At 48.7% G+C, this 22,494-nt stretch overlaps 1 protein-coding gene across 7 annotated transcripts in view; it reads left to right on the top strand.

Moving 5' to 3' along the window:
- The window catches only part of LOC140404101 (uncharacterized), a 214,929-nt gene that overhangs the window by 106,425 nt on the left and 86,010 nt on the right, over positions 1-22,494 (top strand). For all 7 annotated transcript variants that reach the window (XM_072492512.1, XM_072492510.1, XM_072492509.1 and 4 more), the window contains one exon: positions 16,394-16,514. In XM_072492512.1, coding sequence (XP_072348613.1) covers positions 16,424-16,514 — 91 coding nt within the window. In that variant the 5' untranslated portion in view covers positions 16,394-16,423. The remainder of the gene's footprint in view (positions 1-16,393; positions 16,515-22,494) is intronic.

The raw sequence follows: 22,494 nt of genomic DNA, 5'->3' as shown, positions 1-22,494 counted from the left end.
CCTCTCTGGGCTATCTGCAGTGCATTCTATACCTGTCTGTGCTATCTGCAGTGCATCCTATACCTGTCTGGGCTATCTGCAGTGCTTCCTATACCTGTCTGTGCTATCTGCAGTGTATCCTTTACCTGTCTGGGCTATCTGCAGTGCATTCTATACCTGTCTGGCCTACCTGCCGTGCATTCTATACCTGTCTGGGCTTTCTGCAGTACATTCTATACCTGTCTGGCCTACCTGCCGTGCATCCTATACCTGTCTGGGCTATCTGCAGTGCATTCTATACCTGTCTGTGCTATCTGCAGTGCATTCTATACCTGTCTGGGCTATCTGCAGTGCATCCTATACCTGTCTGTGCTATCTGCAGTGCATCCTTTACCTGTGTGGGCTATCTGCAGTGCAGTCTATACCTGTCTGGCCTATCTGCAGTGCATTCTATACCTGTCTGGGCTCTCTGCAGTGTAGCCTATACCTGTCTGGGCTATCTGCAGTGCATTCTATACCTGTCTGTGCTATCTGCAGTGCATCCTTTACCTGTGTGGGCTATCTGCAGTGCAGTCTATACCTGTCTGGCCTATCTGCAGTGCATTCTATACCTGTCTGGGCTCTCTGCAGTGTAGCCTATACCTGTCTGGGCTATCTGCAGTGCATTCTATACCTGTCTGGGCTATCTGCAGTGCTTCCTATACCTCTCTGGGCTATCTGCAGTGCTTCCTATACCTGTCTGGGCTATCTGCAGTGCATTCTATATCTGTCTGGGCTATCTGCAGTGCTTCCTATACCTGTCTGGGCTATCTGCAGTGCTTCCTATACCTGTCTGGGTTATCTGCAGTGCATTCTATACCTGTCTGGGCTATCTGCAGTGCATCCTATACCTGTCTGGGCTATCTGCAGTGCATTCTATATCTGTCTGGGCTATCTGCAGTGCATTCTATACCTGTCTGGGCTATCTGCAGTGCTTCCTATACCTGTCTGGGCTATCTGCAGTGCATTCTATATCTGTCTGGGCTGTCTGCAGTGCATTCTATACCTGTCTGGGCTATCTGCAGTGCTTCCTATACCTGTCTGGGCTATCTGCAATGCATTCTATACCTGTCTGGGCTATTTGCAGTGCTTTCTACACCTGCCTGGCCTATCTGCAGTGCTTCCTTTACCTGTCTCGGCTATCTGCAGTGCATTCTATATCTGTCTGGGCTATCTGCAGTGCATTCTATACCTGTCTGGGCTATCTGCAGTGCATCCTATACCTGTCTGGGCTATCTGCAGTGCATTCTATACCTGTCTGGGCTATCTGCAGTGCTTCCTATACCTGTCTGGGCTATCTGCAGTGCATCCTATACCTGTCTGGGCTATCTGCAGTGCATTCTATATCTGTCTGGGCTATCTGCAGTGCATCCTATATCTCTCTGGGCTATCTGCAGTGCTTCCTATACCTGTCTGGGCTATCTGCAGTGCATTCTATACCTGTCTGGGCTATCTGCAGTGCATTCTATATCTGTCTGGGCTATCTGCAGTGCATTCTATACCTGTCTGGGCTATCTGCAGTGCTTCCTATACCTGTCTGGGCTATCTTCAAAGCATTCTATACCTGTCTGGGCTATTTGCAGTGCTTTCTACACCTGCCTGGCCTATCTGCAGTGCTTCCTTTACCTGTCTTGGCTATCTGCAGTGCATTCTATACCTGTCTGGGCTATCTGTAGTGCTTCCTATACCTGTCTGTGCTATCTGCAGTGCTTCCTTTACCTGTCTGGGCTATCTGCAGTGCTTCCTATACCTACCTGGGCTATCTGCAGTGCTTCCTTTACCTGTCTGGCCTATCTGCAGTGCATTCTATATCTGTCTGGGCTATCTGCAGTGCTTCCTTTACCTGTCTGGGCTATCTGCAGTGCATTCTATACCTGTCTGGGCTATATGCTGTGCTTCCTATACCTGTCTGGGCTATCTGCAGTGCATTCTATACCTGTCTGGGCTATCTGCAGTGCTTCCTATACCTGTCTGGGCTATCTGCAGTGCATTCTATACCTGTCTGGGCTATCTGCAGTGCTTTCTATACCTGTCTGGGCTATCTGCCATGCATTCTATACCTGTCTGGGCTATCTGCAGTGCATCCTATACCTGTCTGGTCTATCTGCAGTGCATCCTATACCTGTCTGGGCTATCTGCAGTGCTTCCTATACCTGTCTGGGCTATCTGCAGTGCATTCTATACCTGTCTGGGCTATCTGCAGTGCTTTCTATACCTGTCTGGGCTATCTGCCATGCATTCTATACCTGTCTGGGCTATCTGCAGTGCATCCTATACCTGTCCGGCCTATCTGCAGTGCATTCTATACCTGTCTGTGCTATCTGCAGTGCATCCTATACCTGTCTGGGCTATCTGCAGTGCTTCCTATACCTGTCTGTGCTATCTGCAGTGCATCCTTTACCTGTCTGTGCTATCTGCAGTGCATCCTTTACCTGTCTGGGCTATCTGCAGTGCAGTCTATACCTGTCCGGCCTATCTGCAGTGCATTCTATACCTGTCTGGGCTATCTGCAGTGCAGTCTATACCTGTCCGGCCTATCTGCAGTGCATTCTATACCTGTCTGTGCTATCTGCAGTGCATCCTATACCTGTCTGGGCTATCTGCAGTGCATTCTATACCTGTCTGTGCTATCTGCAGTGCTTCCTATACCTGTCTGGGCTATCTGCAGTGCATCCTTTACCTGTCTGGGCTATCTGCAATGCATTCTATACCTGTCTGGGCTATCTGCAGTGCTTCCTATACCTGTCTGTGCTATCTGCAGTGCATTCTATACCTGTCTGGGCTATCTGCAGTGCTTCCTATACCTGTCTGGGCTATCTGCAGTGCATCCTTTACCTGTCTGGGCTATCTGCAGTGCATTCTATACCTGTCTGTGCTATCTGCAGTGCAGTCTATACCTGTCTGGGCTATCTGCAGTGCATCCTTTACCTGTCTGGGCTATCTGCAATGCATTCTATACCTGTCTGGGCTATCTGCAGTGCTTCCTATACCTGTCTGTGCTATCTGCAGTGCATTCTATACCTGTCTGGGCTGTCTGCTGTGCTTCCTATACCTGTCTGGGCTCTCTGCAGTGCATTCTATACCTGTCTGGGCTATCTGCAGTGCTTCCTATACCTGCCTGGGCTATCTGCAGTGCATTCTATACCTGTCTGTGCTATCTGCAGTGCATCCTATACCTGTCTGGGCTATCTGCAGTGCTTCCTATACCTGTCTGGGCTATCTGCAGTGCATTCTATACCTGTCTGGGCTATCTGCCGTGCATTCTATACCTGTCTGTGCTATCTGCAGTGCATCCTTTACCTGTCTGGGCTATCTGCAGTGCAGTCTATACCTGTCTGTGCTATCTGCAGTGCATTCTATATCTGTCTGGGCTACCTGCCGTGCATTCTGTACCTGTCTGGGCTATCTGCAGTGCATTCTATACCTGTCTGGGCTATCTGCAGTGCATTCTATACCTGTCTGGGCTATCTGCAGTGCATTCTATACCTGTCTGGGCTATCTGCAGTGCATTCTATACCTGTCTGCGCTATCTGCAGTGCTTCCTATACCTGTCTGTGCTATCTGCAATGCATTCTATACCTGTCTGGGCTATTTGCAGTGCTTCCTATACCTGTCTGGGCTATCTGCAGTGCTTCCTATACCTGTCTGGGCTATCTGCAGTGCATTCTATACCTGTCTGGGCTATCTGCAGTGCTTCCTATACCTGTCTGGGCTATCTGCAATGCATTCTATACCTGTCTGGGCTATTTGCAGTGCTTCCTATACCTGTCTGGGCTATCTGCAGTGCATTCTATACCTGTCTGGGCTATCTGCAGTGCTTCCTATACCTGTCTGGGCTATCTGCAGTGCTTCTTATACCTGTCTGGGCTATCTGCAATGCATTCTATACCTGTCTGGGCTATTTGCAGTGCTTTCTACACCTGCCTGGCCTATCTGCAGTGCATTCTATACCTGTCTGGGCTATCTGCAGTGCTTCCTATACCTGTCTGGGCTATCTGCAATGCATTTTATACCTGTCTGGGCTATTTGCAGTGCTTTCTACACCTGCCTGGCCTATCTGCAGTGCTTCCTTTACCTGTCTCGGCTATCTGCAGTGCATTCTATATCTGTCTGGGCTATCTGCAGTGCATTCTATACCTGTCTGGGCTATCTGCAGTGCATCCTATACCTGTCTGGGCTATCTGCAGTGCATTCTATACCTGTCTGGGCTATCTGCAGTGCTTCCTATACCTGTCTGGGCTATCTGCAGTGCATCCTATACCTCTCTGGGCTATCTGCAGTGCATTCTATATCTGTCTGGGCTATCTGCAGTGCATTCTATATCTGTCTGGGATATCTGCAGTGCATCCTATACCTCTCTGGGCTATCTGCAGTGCTTCCTATACCTGACTGGGCTATCTGCAGTGCATTCTATACCTGTCTGGGCTATCTGCAGTGCATTCTATATCTGTCTGGACTATCTGCAGTGCATTCTATACCTGTCTGGGCTATCTGCAGTGCTTCCTATACCTGTCTGGGCTATCTGCAATGCATTCTATACCTGTCTAGGCTATTTGCAGTGCTTTCTACACCTGCCTGGCCTATCTGCAGTGCTTCCTTTACCTGTCTGGGCTATCTGCAGTGCATTCTATACCTGTCTGGGCTATCTGCAGTGCTTCCTATACCTGTCTGGGCTATCTGCAGTGCTTCCTATACCTGTCTGTGCTATCTGCAGTGCTTCCTTTACCTGTCTGGGCTATCTGCAGTGCTTCCTATACCTACCTGGGCTATCTGCAGTGCTTTCTATACCTGTCTGGGCTATCTGCAGTGCGTTCTATACCTATCTGGGCTATCTGCAGTGCTTTCTATACCTGTCTGGGCTATCTGCAGTGCATTCTATATCTGTCTGGGCTATCTGCAGTGCTTCCTTTACCTGTCTGGGCTATCTGCAGTGCATTCTATACCTGTCTGGGCTATATGCTGTGCTTCCTATACCTGTCTGGGCTATCTGCAGTGCATTCTATACCTGTCTGGGCTATCTGCAGTGCTTCCTATACCTGTCTGGGCTATCTGCAGTGCATTCTATACCTGTCTGGGCTATCTGCAGTGCTTTCTATACCTGTCTGGTCTATCTGCCATGCATTCTATACCTGTCTGGGCTATCTGCAGTGCTTCCTATACCTGTCTGGGCTATCTGCAGTGCATCCTATACCTGTCTGGTCTATCTGCAGTGCATCCTATACCTGTCTGGGCTATCTGCAGTGCTTTCTATACCTGTCTGGGCTATCTGCCATGCATTCTATACCTGTCTGGGCTATCTGCAGTGCAGCCTATACCTGTCTGGGCTATCTGCCATGCATTCTATACCTGTCTGGGCTATCTGCAGTGCATCCTATACCTGTCCGGCCTATCTGCAGTGCATTCTATACCTGTCTGTGCTATCTGCAGTGCATCCTATACCTGTCTGGGCTATCTGCAGTGCTTCCTATACCTGTCTGTGCTATCTGCAGTGCATCCTTTACCTGTCTGGGCTATCTGCAATGCATTCTATACTTGTCTGGGCTATCTGCAGTGCAGTCTATACCTGTCCGGCCTATCTGCAGTGCATTCTATACCTGTCTGTGCTATCTGCAGTGCATCCTTTACCTGTCTGGGCTATCTGCAATGCATTCTATACCTGTCTGGGCTATCTGCAGTGCATCCTTTACCTGTCTGGGCTATCTGCAGTGCATTCTATACCTGTCTGGGCTATCTGCAGTGCTTCCAATACCTGTCTGTGCTATCTGCAGTGCATCCTTTACCTGTCTGGGCTATCTGCAGTGCATCCTTTACCTGTCTGGGCTATCTGCAGTGCAGTCTATACCTGTCTGGCCTATCTGCAGTGCATTCTATACCAGTCTGGGCTATCTGAAGTGCATCCTTTACCTGTCTGGGCTATCTGCAGTGCAGTCTATACCTGTCTGTGCTATCTGCAGTGCATTCTATATCTGTCTGGGCTACCTGCCGTGCATTCTGTACCTGTCTGGGCTATCTGCAGTGCATTCTATACCTGTCTGGGCTATCTGCAGTGCATTCTATACCTGTCTGGGCTATCTGCAGTGCATTCTATACCTGTTTGGGCTATCTGCAGTGCATTCTATACCTGTCTGGGCTATCTGCAGTGCTTCCTATACCTGTCTGGGCTATCTGCAATGCATTCTATACCTGTCTGGGCTATTTGCAGTGCTTCCTATACCTGTCTGGGCTATCTGCAGTGCTTCCTATACCTGTCTGGGCTATCTGCAGTGCTTCTTATACCTGTCTGGGCTATCTGCAATGCATTCTATACCTGTCTGGGCTATTTGCAGTGCTTTCTACACCTGCCTGGCCTATCTGCAGTGCATTCTATACCTGTCTGGGCTATCTGCAGTGCTTCCTATACCTGTCTGGTCTATCTGCAATGCATTCTATACCTGTCTGGGCTATTTGCAGTGCTTCCTATACCTGTCTGGGCTAACTGCCGTGCATTCTATACCTGTCTGGGCTATCTGCAGTTCTTCTATACCTGTCTGGCCTATCTGCAGTGCTTCCTATACCTGTCTGGGCTATCTGCAGTTCTTCTATACCTGTCTGGGCTGTCTGCTGTGCTTCCTATACCTGTCTGGGCTATCTGCAGTGCATTCTATACCTGTCTGGGCTACCTGCAGTGCTTCCTATACCTCTCTGGGCTATCTGCAGTGCATTTTATACCTGTCTGGGCTATTTGCAGTGCATCCTATACCTGTCTGGGCTATCTGCAATGCATTCTATACCTGTCTGGGCTATTTGCAGTGCTTTCTACACCTGCCTGGCCTATCTGCAGTGCTTCCTTTACCTGTCTGGGCTATCTGCAGTGCTTCCTATACCTGTCTGGGCTACCTGCCGTGCATTCTATACCTGTCTGGGCTATCTGCAGTGCATTCTATACCTGTCTGGGCTATCTGCAGTGCTTCCTATACCTGTCTGGGCTATCTGCAGTGCATTCTATACCTGTCTGGGCTGTCTGCTGTGCTTCCTATACCTGTCTGGGCTATCTGCAGTGCATTCTATACCTGTCTGGGCTATCTGCAGTGCTTCCTATACCTCTCTGGGCTATCTGCAGTGCATTCTATACCTGTCTGTGCTATCTGCAGTGCATCCTATACCTGTCTGGGCTATCTGCAGTGCTTCCTATACCTGTCTGTGCTATCTGCAGTGCATCCTTTACCTGTCTGGGCTATCTGCAGTGCATTCTATACCTGTCTGGCCTACCTGCCGTGCATTCTATACCTGTCTGGGCTATCAGCAGTACATTCTATACCTGTCTGGCCTACCTGCCGTGCATCCTATACCTGTCTGGGCTATCTGCAGTGCATTCTATACCTGTCTGTGCTATCTGCAGTGCATTCTATACCTGTCTGGGCTATCTGCAGTGCATCCTATACCTGTCTGTGCTATCTGCAGTGCATCCTTTACCTGTGTGGGCTATCTGCAGTGCAGTCTATACCTGTCTGGCCTATCTGCAGTGCATTCTATACCTGTCTGGGCTCTCTGCAGTGTAGCCTATACCTGTCTGGGCTATCTGCAGTGCATTCTATACCTGTCTGTGCTATCTGCAGTGCATCCTTTACCTGTGTGGGCTATCTGCAGTGCAGTCTATACCTGTCTGGCCTATCTGCAGTGCATTCTATACCTGTCTGGGCTCTCTGCAGTGTAGCCTATACCTGTCTGGGCTATCTGCAGTGCATTCTATACCTGTCTGGGCTATCTGCAGTGCTTCCTATACCTCTCTGGGCTATCTGCAGTGCATTCTATATCTGTCTGGGCTATCTGCAGTGCTTCCTATACCTGTCTGGGCTATCTGCAGTGCTTCCTATACCTGTCTGGGCTATCTGCAGTGCATTCTATACCTGTCTGGGCTATCTGCAGTGCATCCTATACCTGTCTGGGCTATCTGCAGTGCATTCTATATCTGTCTGGGCTATCTGCAGTGCATTCTATACCTGTCTGGGCTATCTGCAGTGCTTCCTATACCTGTCTGGGCTATCTGCAGTGCATTCTATATCTGTCTGGGCTATCTGCAGTGCATTCTATACCTGTCTGGGCTATCTGCAGTGCTTCCTATACCTGTCTGGGCTATCTGCAATGCATTCTATACCTGTCTGGGCTATTTGCAGTGCTTTCTACACCTGCCTGGCCTATCTGCAGTGCTTCCTTTACCTGTCTCGGCTATCTGCAGTGCATTCTATATCTGTCTGGGCTATCTGCAGTGCATTCTATTCCTGTCTGGGCTATCTGCAGTGCATCCTATACCTGTCTGGGCTATCTGCAGTGCATTCTATACCTGTCTGGGCTATCTGCAGTGCTTCCTATACCTGTCTGGGCTATCTGCAGTGCATCCTATACCTGTCTGGGCTATCTGCAGTGCATTCTATATCTGTCTGGGCTATCTGCAGTGCATCCTATACCTCTCTGGGCTATCTGCAGTGCTTCCTATACCTGTCTGGGCTATCTGCAGTGCATTCTATACCTGTCTGGGCTATCTGCATTGCATTCTATATCTGTCTGGGCTATCTGCAGTGCATTCTATACCTGTCTGGGCTATCTGCAGTGCTTCCTATACCTGTCTGGGCTATCTGCAATGCATTCTATACCTGTCTGGGCTATTTGCAGTGCTTTCTACACCTGCCTGGCCTATCTGCAGTGCTTCCTTTACCTGTCTTGGCTATCTGCAGTGCATTCTATACCTGTCTGGGCTATCTGTAGTGCTTCCTATAGCTGTCTGTGCTATCTGCAGTGCTTCCTTTACCTGTCTGGGCTATCTGCAGTGCTTCCTATACCTACCTGGGCTATCTGCAGTGCTTCCTTTACCTGTCTGGCCTATCTGCAGTGCATTCTATATCTGTCTGGGCTATCTGCAGTGCTTCCTTTACCTGTCTGGGCTATCTGCAGTGCATTCTATACCTGTCGGGGCTATATGCTGTGCTTCCTATACCTGTCTGGGCTATCTGCAGTGCATTCTATACCTGTCTGGGCTATCTGCAGTGCTTCCTATACCTGTCTGGGCTATCTGCAGTGCATTCTATACCTGTCTGGGCTATCTGCAGTGCTTTCTATACCTGTCTGGGCTATCTGCCATGCATTCTATACCTGTCTGGGCTATCTGCAGTGCATCCTATACCTGTCTGGTCTATCTGCAGTGCATCCTATACCTGTCTGGGCTATCTGCAGTGCTTCCTATACCTGTCTGGGCTATCTGCAGTGCATTCTATACCTGTCTGGGCTATCTGCAGTGCTTTCTATACCTGTCTGGGCTATCTGCCATGCATTCTATACCTGTCTGGGCTATCTGCAGTGCATCCTATACCTGTCCGGCCTATCTGCAGTGCATTCTATACCTGTCTGTGCTATCTGCAGTGCATCCTATACCTGTCTGGGCTATCTGCAGTGCTTCCTATACCTGTCTGTGCTATCTGCAGTGCATCCTTTACCTGTCTGTGCTATCTGCAGTGCATCCTTTACCTGTCTGGGCTATCTGCAGTGCAGTCTATACCTGTCCGGCCTATCTGCAGTGCATTCTATACCTGTCTCGGCTATCTGCAGTGCAGTCTATACCTGTCCGGCCTATCTGCAGTGCATTCTATACCTGTCTGTGCTATCTGCAGTGCATCCTATACCTGTCTGGGCTATCTGCAGTGCATTCTATACCTGTCTGTGCTATCTGCAGTGCTTCCTATACCTGTCTGGGCTATCTGCAGTGCATCCTTTACCTGTCTGGGCTATCTGCAATGCATTCTATACCTGTCTGGGCTATCTGCAGTGCTCCTATACCTGTCTGTGCTATCTGCAGTGCATTCTATACCTGTCTGGGCTATCTGCAGTGCTTCCTATACCTGTCTGGGCTATCTGCAGTGCTTCCTATACCTGTCTGGGCTATCTGCAGTGCATCCTTTACCTGTCTGGGCTATCTGCAGTGCATTCTATACCTGTCTGTGCTATCTGCAGTGCAGTCTATACCTGTCTGGCCTATCTGCAGTGCATTCTATACCAGTCTGGGCTATCTGCAGTGCTTCCTATACCTGTCTGGGCTATCTGCAGTGCTTCCTATACCTGTCTGGGCTATCTGCAGTGCATTCTATACCTGTCTGGGCTGTCTGCTGTGCTTCCTATACCTGTCTGGGCTCTCTGCAGTGCATTCTATACCTGTCTGGGCTATCTGCAGTGCTTCCTATACCTGCCTGGGCTATCTGCAGTGCATTCTATACCTGTCTGTGCTATCTGCAGTGCATCCTATACCTGTCTGGGCTATCTGCAGTGCTTCCTATACCTTTCTGGGCTATCTGCAGTGCATTCTATACCTGTTGGGCTATCTGCCGTGCAGTCTATACCTGTCTGTGCTATCTGCAGTGCATCCTTTACCTGTCTGGGCTATCTGCAGTGCAGTCTATACCTGTCTGTGCTATCTGCAGTGCATTCTATATCTGTCTGGGCTACCTGCCGTGCATTCTGTACCTGTCTGGGCTATCTGCAGTGCATTCTATACCTGTCTGGGCTATCTGCAGTGCATTCTATACCTGTCTGGGCTATCTGCAGTGCATTCTATACCTGTCTGGGCTATCTGCAGTGCATTCTATACCTGTCTGGGCTATCTGCAGTGCTTCCTATACCTGTCTGTGCTATCTGCAATGCATTCTATACCTGTCTGGGCTATTTGCAGTGCTTCCTATACCTGTCTGGGCTATCTGCAGTGCTTCCTATACCTGTCTGGGCTATCTGCAGTGCATTCTATACCTGTCTGGGCTATCTGCAGTGCTTCCTATACCTGTCTGGGCTATCTGCAATGCATTCTATACCTGTCTGGGCTATTTGCAGTGCTTCCTATACCTGTCTGGGCTATCTGCAGTGCATTCTATACCTGTCTGGGCTATCTGCAGTGCTTCCTATACCTGTCTGGGCTATCTGCAGTGCTTCTTATACCTGTCTGGGCTATCTGCAATGCATTCTATACCTGTCTGGGCTATTTGCAGTGCTTTCTACACCTGCCTGGCCTATCTGCAGTGCATTCTATACCTGTCTGGGCTATCTGCAGTGCTTCCTATACCTGTCTGGTCTATCTGCAATGCATTCTAGACCTGTCTGGGCTATTTGCAGTGCTTCCTATACCTGTCTGGGCTACCTGCCGTGCATTCTATACCTGTCTGGGCTATCTGCAGTTCTTCTATACCTGTCTGGGCTATCTGCAGTGCTTCCTATACCTGTCTGGGCTATCTGCAGTTCTTCTATACCTGTCTGGGCTGTCTGCTGTGCTTCCTATACCTGTCTGGGCTATCTGCAGTGCATTCTATACCTGTCTGGGCTACCTGCAGTGCTTCCTATACCTCTCTGGGCTATCTGCAGTGCATTTTATACCTGTCTGGGCTATTTGCAGTGCATCCTATACCTGTCTGGGCTATCTGCAATGCATTCTATACCTGTCTGGGCTATTTGCAGCGCTTTCTACACCTGTCTGGGCTATCTGCAGTGCATTCTATACCTGTCTGGGCTATCTGCAGTGCTTCCTATACCTGTCTGGGCTATCTGCAGTGCATTCTATACCTGTCTGGGCTGTCTGCTGTGCTTCCTATACCTGTCTGGGCTATCTGCAGTGCATTCTATACCTGTCTGGGCTATCTGCAGTGCTTCCTATACCTCTCTGGGCTATCTGCAGTGCATTCTATACCTGTCTGTGCTATCTGCAGTGCATCCTATACCTGTCTGGGCTATCTGCAGTGCTTCCTATACCTGTCTGTGCTATCTGCAGTGCATCCTTTACCTGTCTGGGCTATCTGCAGTGCATTCTATACCTCTCTGGGCTATCTGCAGTGCATTCTATACCTGTCTGTGCTATCTGCAGTGCATCCTATACCTGTCTGGGCTACCTGCAGTGCTTCCTATACCTGTCTGGGCTATCTGCAGTGCATCCTTTACCTGTGTGGGCTATCTGCAGTGCAGTCTATACCTGTCTGGCCTATCTGCAGTGCATTCTATACCTGTCTGGGCTCTCTGCAGTGTAGCCTATACCTGTCTGGGCTATCTGCAGTGCATTCTATACCTGTCTGGGCTCTCTGCAGTGTAGCCTATACCTGTCTGGGCTATCTGCAGTGCATTCTATACCTGTCTGGGCTATCTGCAGTGCAGCCTATACCTGTCTGGGCTATCTGCAGTGCATTCTATACCTGTCTGGGCTATCTGCAGTGCTTCCTATACCTCTCTGGGCTATCTGCAGTGCATTCTATACCTGTCTGGGCTATCTGCAGTGCATTCTATACCTGTCTGGGCTATCTGCAGTGCTTCCTATACCTCTCTGGGCTATCTGCAGTGCAGCCTCTTCCTGTCTGGGCTATCTGCAGTGCATTCTATACCTGTCTGGGCTATCTGCAGTGCATTCTATACCTGTCTGGGCTATCTGCAGTGCATTCTATACCTGTCTGGGCTATCTGCAGTGCATTCTATACCTGTCTGGGCTATCTGCAGTGCATTCTATACCTGTCTGGGCTATCTGCAGTGCAGTCTATACCTGTCTGGGCTATCTGCAGTGCTTCCTATACCTCTCTGGGCTATCTGCAGTGCAGCCTATACCTGTCTGGGCTATCTGCAGTGCATTCTATACCTGTCTGTGCTATCTGCAGTGCATTCTATACCTGTCTGGCTATCTGCAGTGCATTCTATACCTGTCTGGGCTATCTGCAGTGCATTCTGTACCTGTCTGGGCTATCTGCAGTGCAGTCTATTCCTGTCTGGGCTATCTGCAGTGCTTTCTATACCTGTCTGGGCTATCTGCAGTGCATTCTATACCTGCCTGGGCTATCTGCAGTGCATTCTATACCTGTCTGGGCTATCTGCAGTGCAGTCTATACCTGTCTGGGCTATCTGCAGTGCTTCCTATACCTCTCTGGGCTATCTGCAGTGCATTCTGTACCTGTCTGGGCTATCTGCAGTGCAGTCTATTCCTGTCTGGGCTATCTGCAGTGCTTTCTATACCTGTCTGGGCTATCTGCAGTGCATTCTATACCTGCCTGGGCTATCTGCAGTGCATTCTATACCTGTCTGGGCTCTCTGCTGTGCTTCCTATACCTGTCTGGGCAATCTGCAGTGCGTTCTATACCTGTCTGGGCTATCGGCAGTGCTTCCCATACCTGTCTGGGCTATCTGCAGTGCAGTCTATACCTGTCTGGGCTATCTGCAGTGCTTTCTATACCTGTCTGGGCTATCTGCAGTGCATTCTATACCTGTCTGGGCTCTCTGCAGTGCTTAGTTTTTGATGCCTGATGTAGGCTTTCTTTTCTGTCTGATCTTCCCCTGTGTTCCTCTAGACAACCAGGGGGATCCATATTTGTCAGTACCACTCTTATTGTTGGTGGAGACATATCTCATTCATACATTTGGAATTTCTCGTTTTAGTGCTTCCCACTGGTTTACCCTCTAGCCGGGCTGTCCAGTCCCATTGGTTTACCCTCTAGCCGGGCTGTCCAGTCCCACTGGTTTACCCTCTAGCCGGGCTGTCCAGTCCCATTGGTTTACCCTCTAGCCGGGCTGTCCAGTCCCACTGGTTTACCCTCTAGCCGGCCTGTCCAGTCCCACTGGTTTACCCTCTAGCCGGGCTGTCCAGTCCACCTCAGCCAAGTCCTTTCTCATTCTGCAAAATCTGCCTTCCCCCAGTTCAACATTTTTACTCCTGCTTTATCTCTGTCCGTTTCCATGGTAATACTGAACCTAACTGAATTGGGATCACGCACACACGGGGAGGATGTGCAGACTCCGCACAGACAGTGACCCAAGCCGGAATCGAACCTGGGACCCTGGAGCTGTGAAGCAATTGTGCTATCCACAATGCTACCGTGCTGCCCTAGAATTGCATCTCCTCTCAGTGGGCTTGTCACTAATTGGGTGAAAACATTTTCCTGACACACTGCGTGAATCTTTCTCCCTCAGTTCCCCTCATATTGTTTAATTCCCAGTTGATATTGGGATGGTTGCAGTCTCGGAGTGTTATCACCGTTCTTACCGGCAGAGATTTGCCGACATATTTGTTCTTCTTTCTCCTTTTCACTTTTTGGGGGTCTGTCGTAGATTCCCTGTCGTGTGACTGCCCCATTTTTATTTTTAAGTTCAACCCAAAAAGCCTTGTTTGTTGCCCCGTTTAGTATTTCACCCCTTCTCACAACTGGAATTTATTCTTTAACCAGTACTGCGACTCCCCCTCCTTTTTCTACTCTGCCTGAAAACTATGTACCAGGAGAATTCCGCTGCCGGTTTTCCCCTCCTTTAACCAGGTTTGCGTTATAGCAATGTCATCTTGTTGCCATGTGTCTACCTGAGCTCTTAACTCATCCACCTTGTTTGTAATTCTCCTTGCATTGAAGTACAAACAGTTTAAACTTACCATTTTCCCTTGCTGGACAATTCTCCTGTAATTCCGAGTCTATCACGACATCTTCTACATCACTGGCTAAAGCTCTCCCTCCATTTTCCTGATCTGAGTTTGACCTATCGGATCCTACTCCTGGGATCCCATTCCCCTGCCACACTAGTTTAAATATTCCCCAATAGAACTAGCTAAAGCCCCCGCTAGGACATTGGTCCCAGCTCTGCCTGGGTGAAACTACTCCGGTTTGTACAGGTTCCATCTTCCCCAGAACCAGTCCCAGTACCTCGGGAATACTGAACACCATCTCTCCAGTCACGTGTCCCTCTGATCTATCCTCCTCTTGCTGTTCTCTCTACCGCGTGGAACTGGGAGTAATCCTGAGATTACTGCGTTTGAAGTCCTGTATTTTAGGTTATCTCCTAACTTCCTGTCCTCACCTTGCTGGCCCTCCTCCCTCGGTTTATCCATGTCGTTGGTACCAGTGTGAACCATGACCACTGGCTGTTCACCTTTCCTTCCCAGAATGCCCTGCAGTCGCTCCGTGACATCCCAGATCCTGGCACCAGGCAACGTACCATTCTTGATTCGCGCTTGCGGCCACAGAAGCGTCTGTCTGTGCCCCTGTGGGCGGCACGGTAGCACAGTGGTTAGCACTGTTGCTTCACAGCTCCAGGGTCCCGGGTTCGATTCCCGACTTGGGTCACCACGTTCTCCCCGTGTCTGTGTGGGTTGCCTGTACCGGGGTCTTGGCTCTCCTTCCCACGGCATCCTTTTAAGGGGGAGTTTACCCCCGCCCCCCCGACTCGGACCTGAATGATCAGCGTCACTCTGGGATTTGCGAATATCCTGTTGGGGGGGTGTTATCTGCTTGTCGGTTGAGTAATCTATTCCCCTTTAGTTTATGGTCCCTCCACGCACGGTGTACGGGTCCGGACCTGGCTGGGTCCTGAGGTCTATCTGCAAGTTCTGGGCTTTTCTCTCCCCGATGGGAATTCTAGTTCTGTTTTTATGAAATAAATTTAGAGTACCCAAATATTTTTTCCAATTAAGGGGCAATTTAGCGCGGCCAATCCACCTGCCCTGCACATCTTTGGGTTGTGGGGGTGAGACCCACGCAGACACGGGGAGAATGTGCAAAGTCCACACAGACAGTGACCCAGAGCCTGGATTCAAACCCAGGACCTCAGCGCCGTGAGGCAGCAGTGCTAATCACTGAGCCACCGTGCTGCCCTTATCGATACTGTTTCTGTTCCAGACCTGGATGGGGGTTTGGTTGTGTTTGGGATGTGTTTGGGATGTGTTTGGGTTGTGTTTGGGATGTGTTTGGGTTGTGTTTGGGTTGTGTTTGGGTTATGTTTGGGATGTGGTTGGGTTGTGTTTAGTTGTGTTTGGGATGTGTTTGGGTTGTGTTTGGGATGTGTTTGGGATGTGTTTGGGTTGTGTTTGGGATGTGTTTACGATGTGTTTGGGATGTGTTTGGGTTGTGTTTGGGTTATGTTTGGGTTATGTTTGGGATGTGGTTGGGTTGTGTTTAGTTGTGTTTGGGATGTGTTTGGGTTGTGTTTGGGATTTGTTTGGGATGTGTTTGGGTTGTGTTTACGATGTGTTTGGGTTGTGTTTGGGATGTGTTTGGGTTATGTTTGGGATGTGGTTGGGTTGTGTTTAGTTGTGTTTGGGATGTGTTTACGATGTGTTTGGGTTGTGTTTGGGATGTGTTTGGTATGTGTTTGGGTTGTGTTTGGGATGTGTTTGGGTTGTGTTTGGGATGTGTTTGGGTTGTGTTTGGGATTTGTTTGGGATGTGTTTCGGATGAGTTGATAACTTCCCCTTCGAGATGGCCTCTCTGCAGACTTTCTCTAGGTTTTTGGATTGTTGAGTGTGATGTTCGTATTGGTGGATTATTTTGTAACTTTCTTCGATCTGTTTCTAAAATTTAAAATTCTGATAAATATACTTTTAAAAACCCGCCCACCAATTTTCTCTCGTTCACAGTAACCACTGGAGAAGCAGCAGAATTCCGGCATGGAGTGCCCCGTCTGTGGCAATCTCTTTCCTCAGAGACTAGTCGAGCGTCACGCTTGGAGCTGCGATGGATCAAAATTATTTCCCGCAGGTGAGCCAAGAACTGGAGGGAAAAGCGTGAATTAAGAACATAAGAACTAGGAGCAGGAGTCGGCCATCTGGCCCCTCGAGCCTGCTCCACCATTCAATGAGATCATGGCTGATCTTTTGTGGACTCAGCTCCACTTTCCGGCCCGAACACCATAACCCTTAATCCCTTTATTCTTCAAAAAACTATCTATCTTTATCTTAAAAACATTTAATGAAGGAGCCTCTACTGCTTCACTGGGCAAGGAATTCCATAGATTCATAACCCTTTGGGTGAAGAAGTTCCTCCTAAACTCAGTCCTAAATCGACCTCCCCTTATTTTGAGGCTATGCCCCCTAGTTCTGCTTTCACCCGCCAGTGGAAACAACCTGCCCGCATCTATCCTATCTATTCCCTTCATAATCTTATATGTTTCTATAAGATCCCCCCTCATCCTTCTAAATTCCAACGAGTACAATCCTAGTCTACTCAACTTCTCCTCGTAATCCAACCCCCTCAGCTCTGGGATTAACCTAGTGAATCTCCTCTGCACACCCTCCAGTGCCAGTACGTCCTTTCTCAAGTAAGGAGACCAAAACTGAACACACTACTCCAGGTGTAGCCTCACTAACACCTTATACAATTGCAGCATAACCTCCCTAGTCTTAAACTCCATTCCTCTAGCAACGAATGACAAAATTCCATTTGCCTTCTTAATCACCTGTTGCACCTGTAAACCAACATTTTGCGACTCATGCACTAGCACACCCAGGTCTCTCTGCACAGCAGCATGTTTTAATATTTTATCATTCAAATAATAATCCCTTTTGCTGTTATTCCTACCAAAATGGATAACCTCACATTTGTCAACATTGTATTCCATCTGCCAGACCCTAGCCCATTCACTTAGCCTATCCAAATCCCTCTGCAGACTTCCAGTATCCTCTGCCCTTTTTGCTTTACCACTCATCTTAGTGTCGTCTGCAAACTTGGACACATTGCACTTGGTCTCCAACTCCAAATCGTCTATGTAAATTGTGGGCCCAACACTGATCCCTGAGGGACACCACTAGCTACTGATTGCATAGAAACACCCATTAATCCCCACTCTTTGCTTTCTATTAATTAACCAATCCTCTATCCATGCTACTACTTTCCCCTTAATGCCATGCATCTTTATCTTATGCAGCAACCTTTTGTGTGGTACCTTGTCAAAGGCTTTCTGGCAATCCAGATAGACCACATCCATTGGCTCCCCATTATCTACCACACTGGTAATTAGTTAGGCACGACCTGCCCTTTATGAACCCATGCTGTGTCTGTCCAATGGGATAATTTCCATCCATATGCCTCGCTAATTCTTCCTTGATGATAGACTCCAGCATCTTCCCTACTACCGAAGTTAAGCTAACTGGCCTATAATTACCCTTTGCATCAGTATTCATCTTTGCATCAGTATTACCAAAGAGAAGGAATTGGTGGATGTTGAGTCTGGAGAAGGGTGTGTAGATAGCCTGGGTCATATTGAGATCCAAAAAGGCGAGGCGTTGGGTGTCTTGAAAAATAACAAGGTAGATAAGTCCCCAGGGCCTGATGGGATCTACCCCAGAATATTGAAGGAGGCAAGAGAGGAAATTGCTGAGGCCTTGCCAGAAATTTTTGGATCCTCACTGTCTTCAGGTGATGTCCCGGAGGACTGGAGAATAGCCAATGTTGTTCCTCTGTTTAAGAAGGTGCGAGGGGCAAGGTTTCGAGGAGATGTACGAGAGTATGCAGAGGGTAGTGGGTGCCTCAAACTCGTTACCGGAGGAGGTGGTGGAAGCAGGGACGATAGTGACATTTAAGGGGTGTCTTGACAAATACATGAATAGGATGGGAATAGAGGGATACGGACACCGGACGTGCAGAAGATTTTAGTTTAGACGGGCAGCATGGTCTGCGCAGGCTTGGAGGGCCGAAGGGCCTGTTCCTCTGCTGTACTTTTCTTTGTTCTTTGTTCTACCCGTTTTCTGCCTACCTCCTTTTTTAAACAGTGGTGTCACGTTTGCTAATTTCCAATCCGCTGGGACCACCCCAGAGTCTAGTGAATTTTGGTAAATTATCACTAGTCCATTTGCAATTTCCCTAGCCATCTCTTTTAGCACTCTGGGATGCATTCCATCAGGGCCAGGAGACTTGTCTACCTTTAGCCCCATTAGCTTGCCCATCACTACCTCCTTGGTGATAACAATCCTCTCAAGGTCCTCACCTGTCATAGCCTCATTTCCATCAGTCACTGGCATGTTATTTGTGTCTTCCACTGTGAAGACCGACCCAAAAAATCTGTTCAGTTCCTCAGCCATTTCCTCATCTCCCATTATTAAATCTCCCTTCTCATCCTCGAAAGAGCAATATTTACCTCAGCCACTCTTTTTTGTTTTATATATTTGTAGAAACTTTTACTATCTATTTTTATATTCTGAGCAAGTTTACTCTCATAATCGATCTTACTCTTCTTTATAGCTTTTTTAGTATCTTTCTGTTGCCCCCTGACGAAATCTACCCGTGGTTAAGTATAGTCTCGTATACACTTAACAAAGTAGAAATTTAAGCTACACGTCTCGGCTGCGAAATGAAATTTTTATTGTGTCTATTGATTATAATTGAGAGTTTGAAATCTTCTTGTGGTTACAAATCAAATATTCTCAGTAAAGCCCCTGCCAGCAGAAGACTTTAAGAGATATAATTAAACTTAGCGTATAAACAAATTGAACTTTCAAGAATACAGTAATGGTTTCTTGCTCAAAGCAAACAGCTTGCGCGGACTTAAGAGTTAGAATAGAAATATGGAAATACGAAATAAGGATCGCGAGTCGTTAGATAAATGATAGAGTGATCCCGGAATGAAAATGGCTGCCCGGACCTCTATCTTTGAGGAAAATGTTATCAATCTGAATCCATCTGTTCCTACCCTTGTAATGTGCTAAAGGGCTTGGATGAGTCTCAAATGCATTTGATTGGATGGTTAGTTGTCAATCATCAATGTGCAACATAGATATGACTATGTTGTATCTTTGGGTGTTTTCCGTGTGTTGGAATGTAACTTACACTTATTAGCAGGTCTGGTATTTGCTGACTGCTATACTATTCACATTTTGAACAATGGTAGATTCATGTTAACGATGGTGCTCATTTTCACCTTCAGTAGAATTATTTCATTTGCTTCTAGTTAGACTGCAAATGTTTCAAATCCATGCTTTTATTATTGCAAGCTATACGCTTTTGAAATCTGAGGTTGTGTTTGCAGTCTTATGATAGGATCCATTTTAAAAATGAATTTTGAACTGGGCTTTAATATTTACATCAAAATGGCTAAATCAATGATCCTTTTACCTATCAGATATAGCTTGTTTCCTGCACCCCCCCCCCCCCGAGATTTCCCAATCCACTAATCTTTGCCACTTTGTATGCATTTTCCCTCAATTTGATACTCTCCCTTATTTCCTTAGATATCCACGGTCGATTTTGCCTCTTTCTACCATCCTTTTTGGAAATTTTTTTTTATTCTCCTTTTTCACATTTTCTCCCACATTTACACCCATCAACAATAAACAATAATCAGCAAAATATGTCAATCCCCATAATAACAACGCTCCCATCCGCCCACCAACCCCCAAACATCAGCCCACATGTTTACATAAACAAATGCCAAAAAGGAATCAGGGATTACCCATAGTCACCCTTAATCTACACAGCCCCCCTTCCCCCCACCCCACCCCCCCAACTAATGTTCGATGTTATCCAGTTCTTAAAAGTGCATAATAAATAGTGCCCATGACTTGTAGAACCCCTCCGAGCTTCCCCTCAGTTCGAACTTAACCTTCTCAAGGGTCAAGTATTCCAACAGGTCCCCCCGCCACGCCAGGGCACTGGGTGGAGAGGCTGCTCTCCATCCCAGCAGGATCCGCCTTCGGGTGATCAACGAGGCGAAGGCTATGATATCTGCCTCCGCTCCCGTTTCCAACCCTGGCTGGTCCGACACCCCGAATATGGCCTCCTGGGGACCCGGGTCCAGTTTCACACGCACCACCTTGGAAATTACCCTAAACACCTCCTTCCCGTACTCCTCTAGCTTTGGACAGGACCAAAACATATGAATGTGATTCGCCCCCCCCCCCCCCCCCCGCCCCCGCACCGCTCACACACATCCTCTACTCCTTCAAAAATCGGCTCATCCTCGCCCTCGTGAGGTGTGCTCTGTATACCACCTTCAGCTGTATCAGCCCCAACCTCGCACATGAGGTGGAGGCATTCACTCTCCGGAGCACCTCACACCAGACCCCCTCCTCTATAACCTCTCCCAGCTCTTCCTCCCACTTTGCTTTGATCCCTTCCAGTGGTGCCTTATCCTCTTCCAGAATAGCTCCGTACACCGCTGACACTGCCCCCTTCTCCAGTCCCCTTGTCGTCAACACCTCCTCCAGCAATGTGGAGGCCGGGTCCTCTGGGAAGCTCTGTATCTCCTTCCTGGCAAAATCCCGAACCTGCATGTACCTAAACCCTTCTCCCTGCTCTAGCCCATACTTCGCTTCCAGCTCCCTCAATCCTGCAAACCGACCCCGAAGAAACAAATCTTTTAGCGTCTTAATCCCCTTCTCTTCCCATTTCCGAAAACTTCCATCCCACCTCCCTGGCTCAAATCTGTGGTTCCCCCGAATCGGCATTTCCCTTGACCCTAAACCCAACCCGAAGTGTTGGCGAAATTGCCTCCAGATTTTCAATGAAGCTATTATTACCGGACTCCCTGAATATTTCCCTGGAGCTATCGGGAGCGGCGCTGTTGCAAGTGCCTTCAGCCCCGACCCCCTGCACAAACGCTCCTCCATTCTGACCCACTGAGAATCCACCCCTCTGACCCAGCTCCGCACTTTCTCCACATTCGCCGCCCAGTAGTAGTACTACAAGTTCGGGAGACCCAAACCCCCTGCCTGCCTTCCCCTCTGTCGCAGCACCTTTCTCACTCTGGCCACTTTCCCTCCCCATACAATGAGGTAATCCTTCCCTCAATCTCCCTGAAAAAAGTCTTTGGCAGGAAAATCGGTAGGCATTGAAAAATAAACAGGAATCGCGGCAACACATTCATTTTAACCGCCTGTACCCGACCTGCCAGTGACAGAGGAAGGCCGTCCCACCTTGCCAGATCGACTTTCACTCTCCCCACCAAACTAGTGATGTTGTACCTGCGAAGCCTCCCCCACTCCCGGGCAACCTGCACCCCCAGATACCTAAAATGAGTCCCTGCTCTACGGAATGGCAGCCCCCCCACCCCTGCCCCCACCCCCGGCCGAGACACCACAAAGTACTCGCTCTTGTCCAGGTTCAACTTGTACCCTGAGAAAGACCCAAATACCCGCAGTAGCTCCAATATCGACGCACTCGGCTCCGACACATACAGCAGCAAGTCGTCGGCATATAAGGACACCCTATGCTCTATCCCCCCCCCGCACTATTCCTTTCCATGCTCCCGAACTTCTCAATGCGATGGCCAACGGCTCAATCGCAAGTGCAAACAGCAGGGGGGACATAGGACATCCCTGTCTCGTCCCACGGTGGAGAGAAAAGTATCTCTAACTGATATTATTTGTGCGGACACTCGCCTTCGGCTCCTTAAATAATAGCTTTACCCAGTTCACAAACCTTGGTCCAATCCCAAACCGCTCCAGCACTGCCATCGGGTATCCCCCATTCTACCCGATCAAACGCCTTCTCGGCGTCCAATGCCACAACTACCTCTGTTTCCTTTCTTTCCGCCGGTGCCATAACAACGTTCAAAACCCTCCTAATGTTCGAAAACAGCTGCCTCCCTTTCACAAACCCCGTCTGATCCTCCCCTATCACCTTCGGAAGGCACTCCTCCAGCCTACCCGCCGGTACCTTCGCCAACACTTTTGCGTCCACATTCAGAAGTGATATGGGCCGATACGACCCACACTCCGTCGGATCCTTATCTTTTTTTAGCAACAGT

The sequence above is a fragment of the Scyliorhinus torazame genome, chromosome 29, assembly GCF_047496885.1.
Source record: "Scyliorhinus torazame isolate Kashiwa2021f chromosome 29, sScyTor2.1, whole genome shotgun sequence".
In the NCBI taxonomy this organism is placed as follows: Eukaryota; Metazoa; Chordata; class Chondrichthyes; order Carcharhiniformes; family Scyliorhinidae; genus Scyliorhinus; species Scyliorhinus torazame.
Note: the sequence above shows the minus strand (reverse complement) of the source record. Positions and strands in the feature narration are given on the sequence as shown.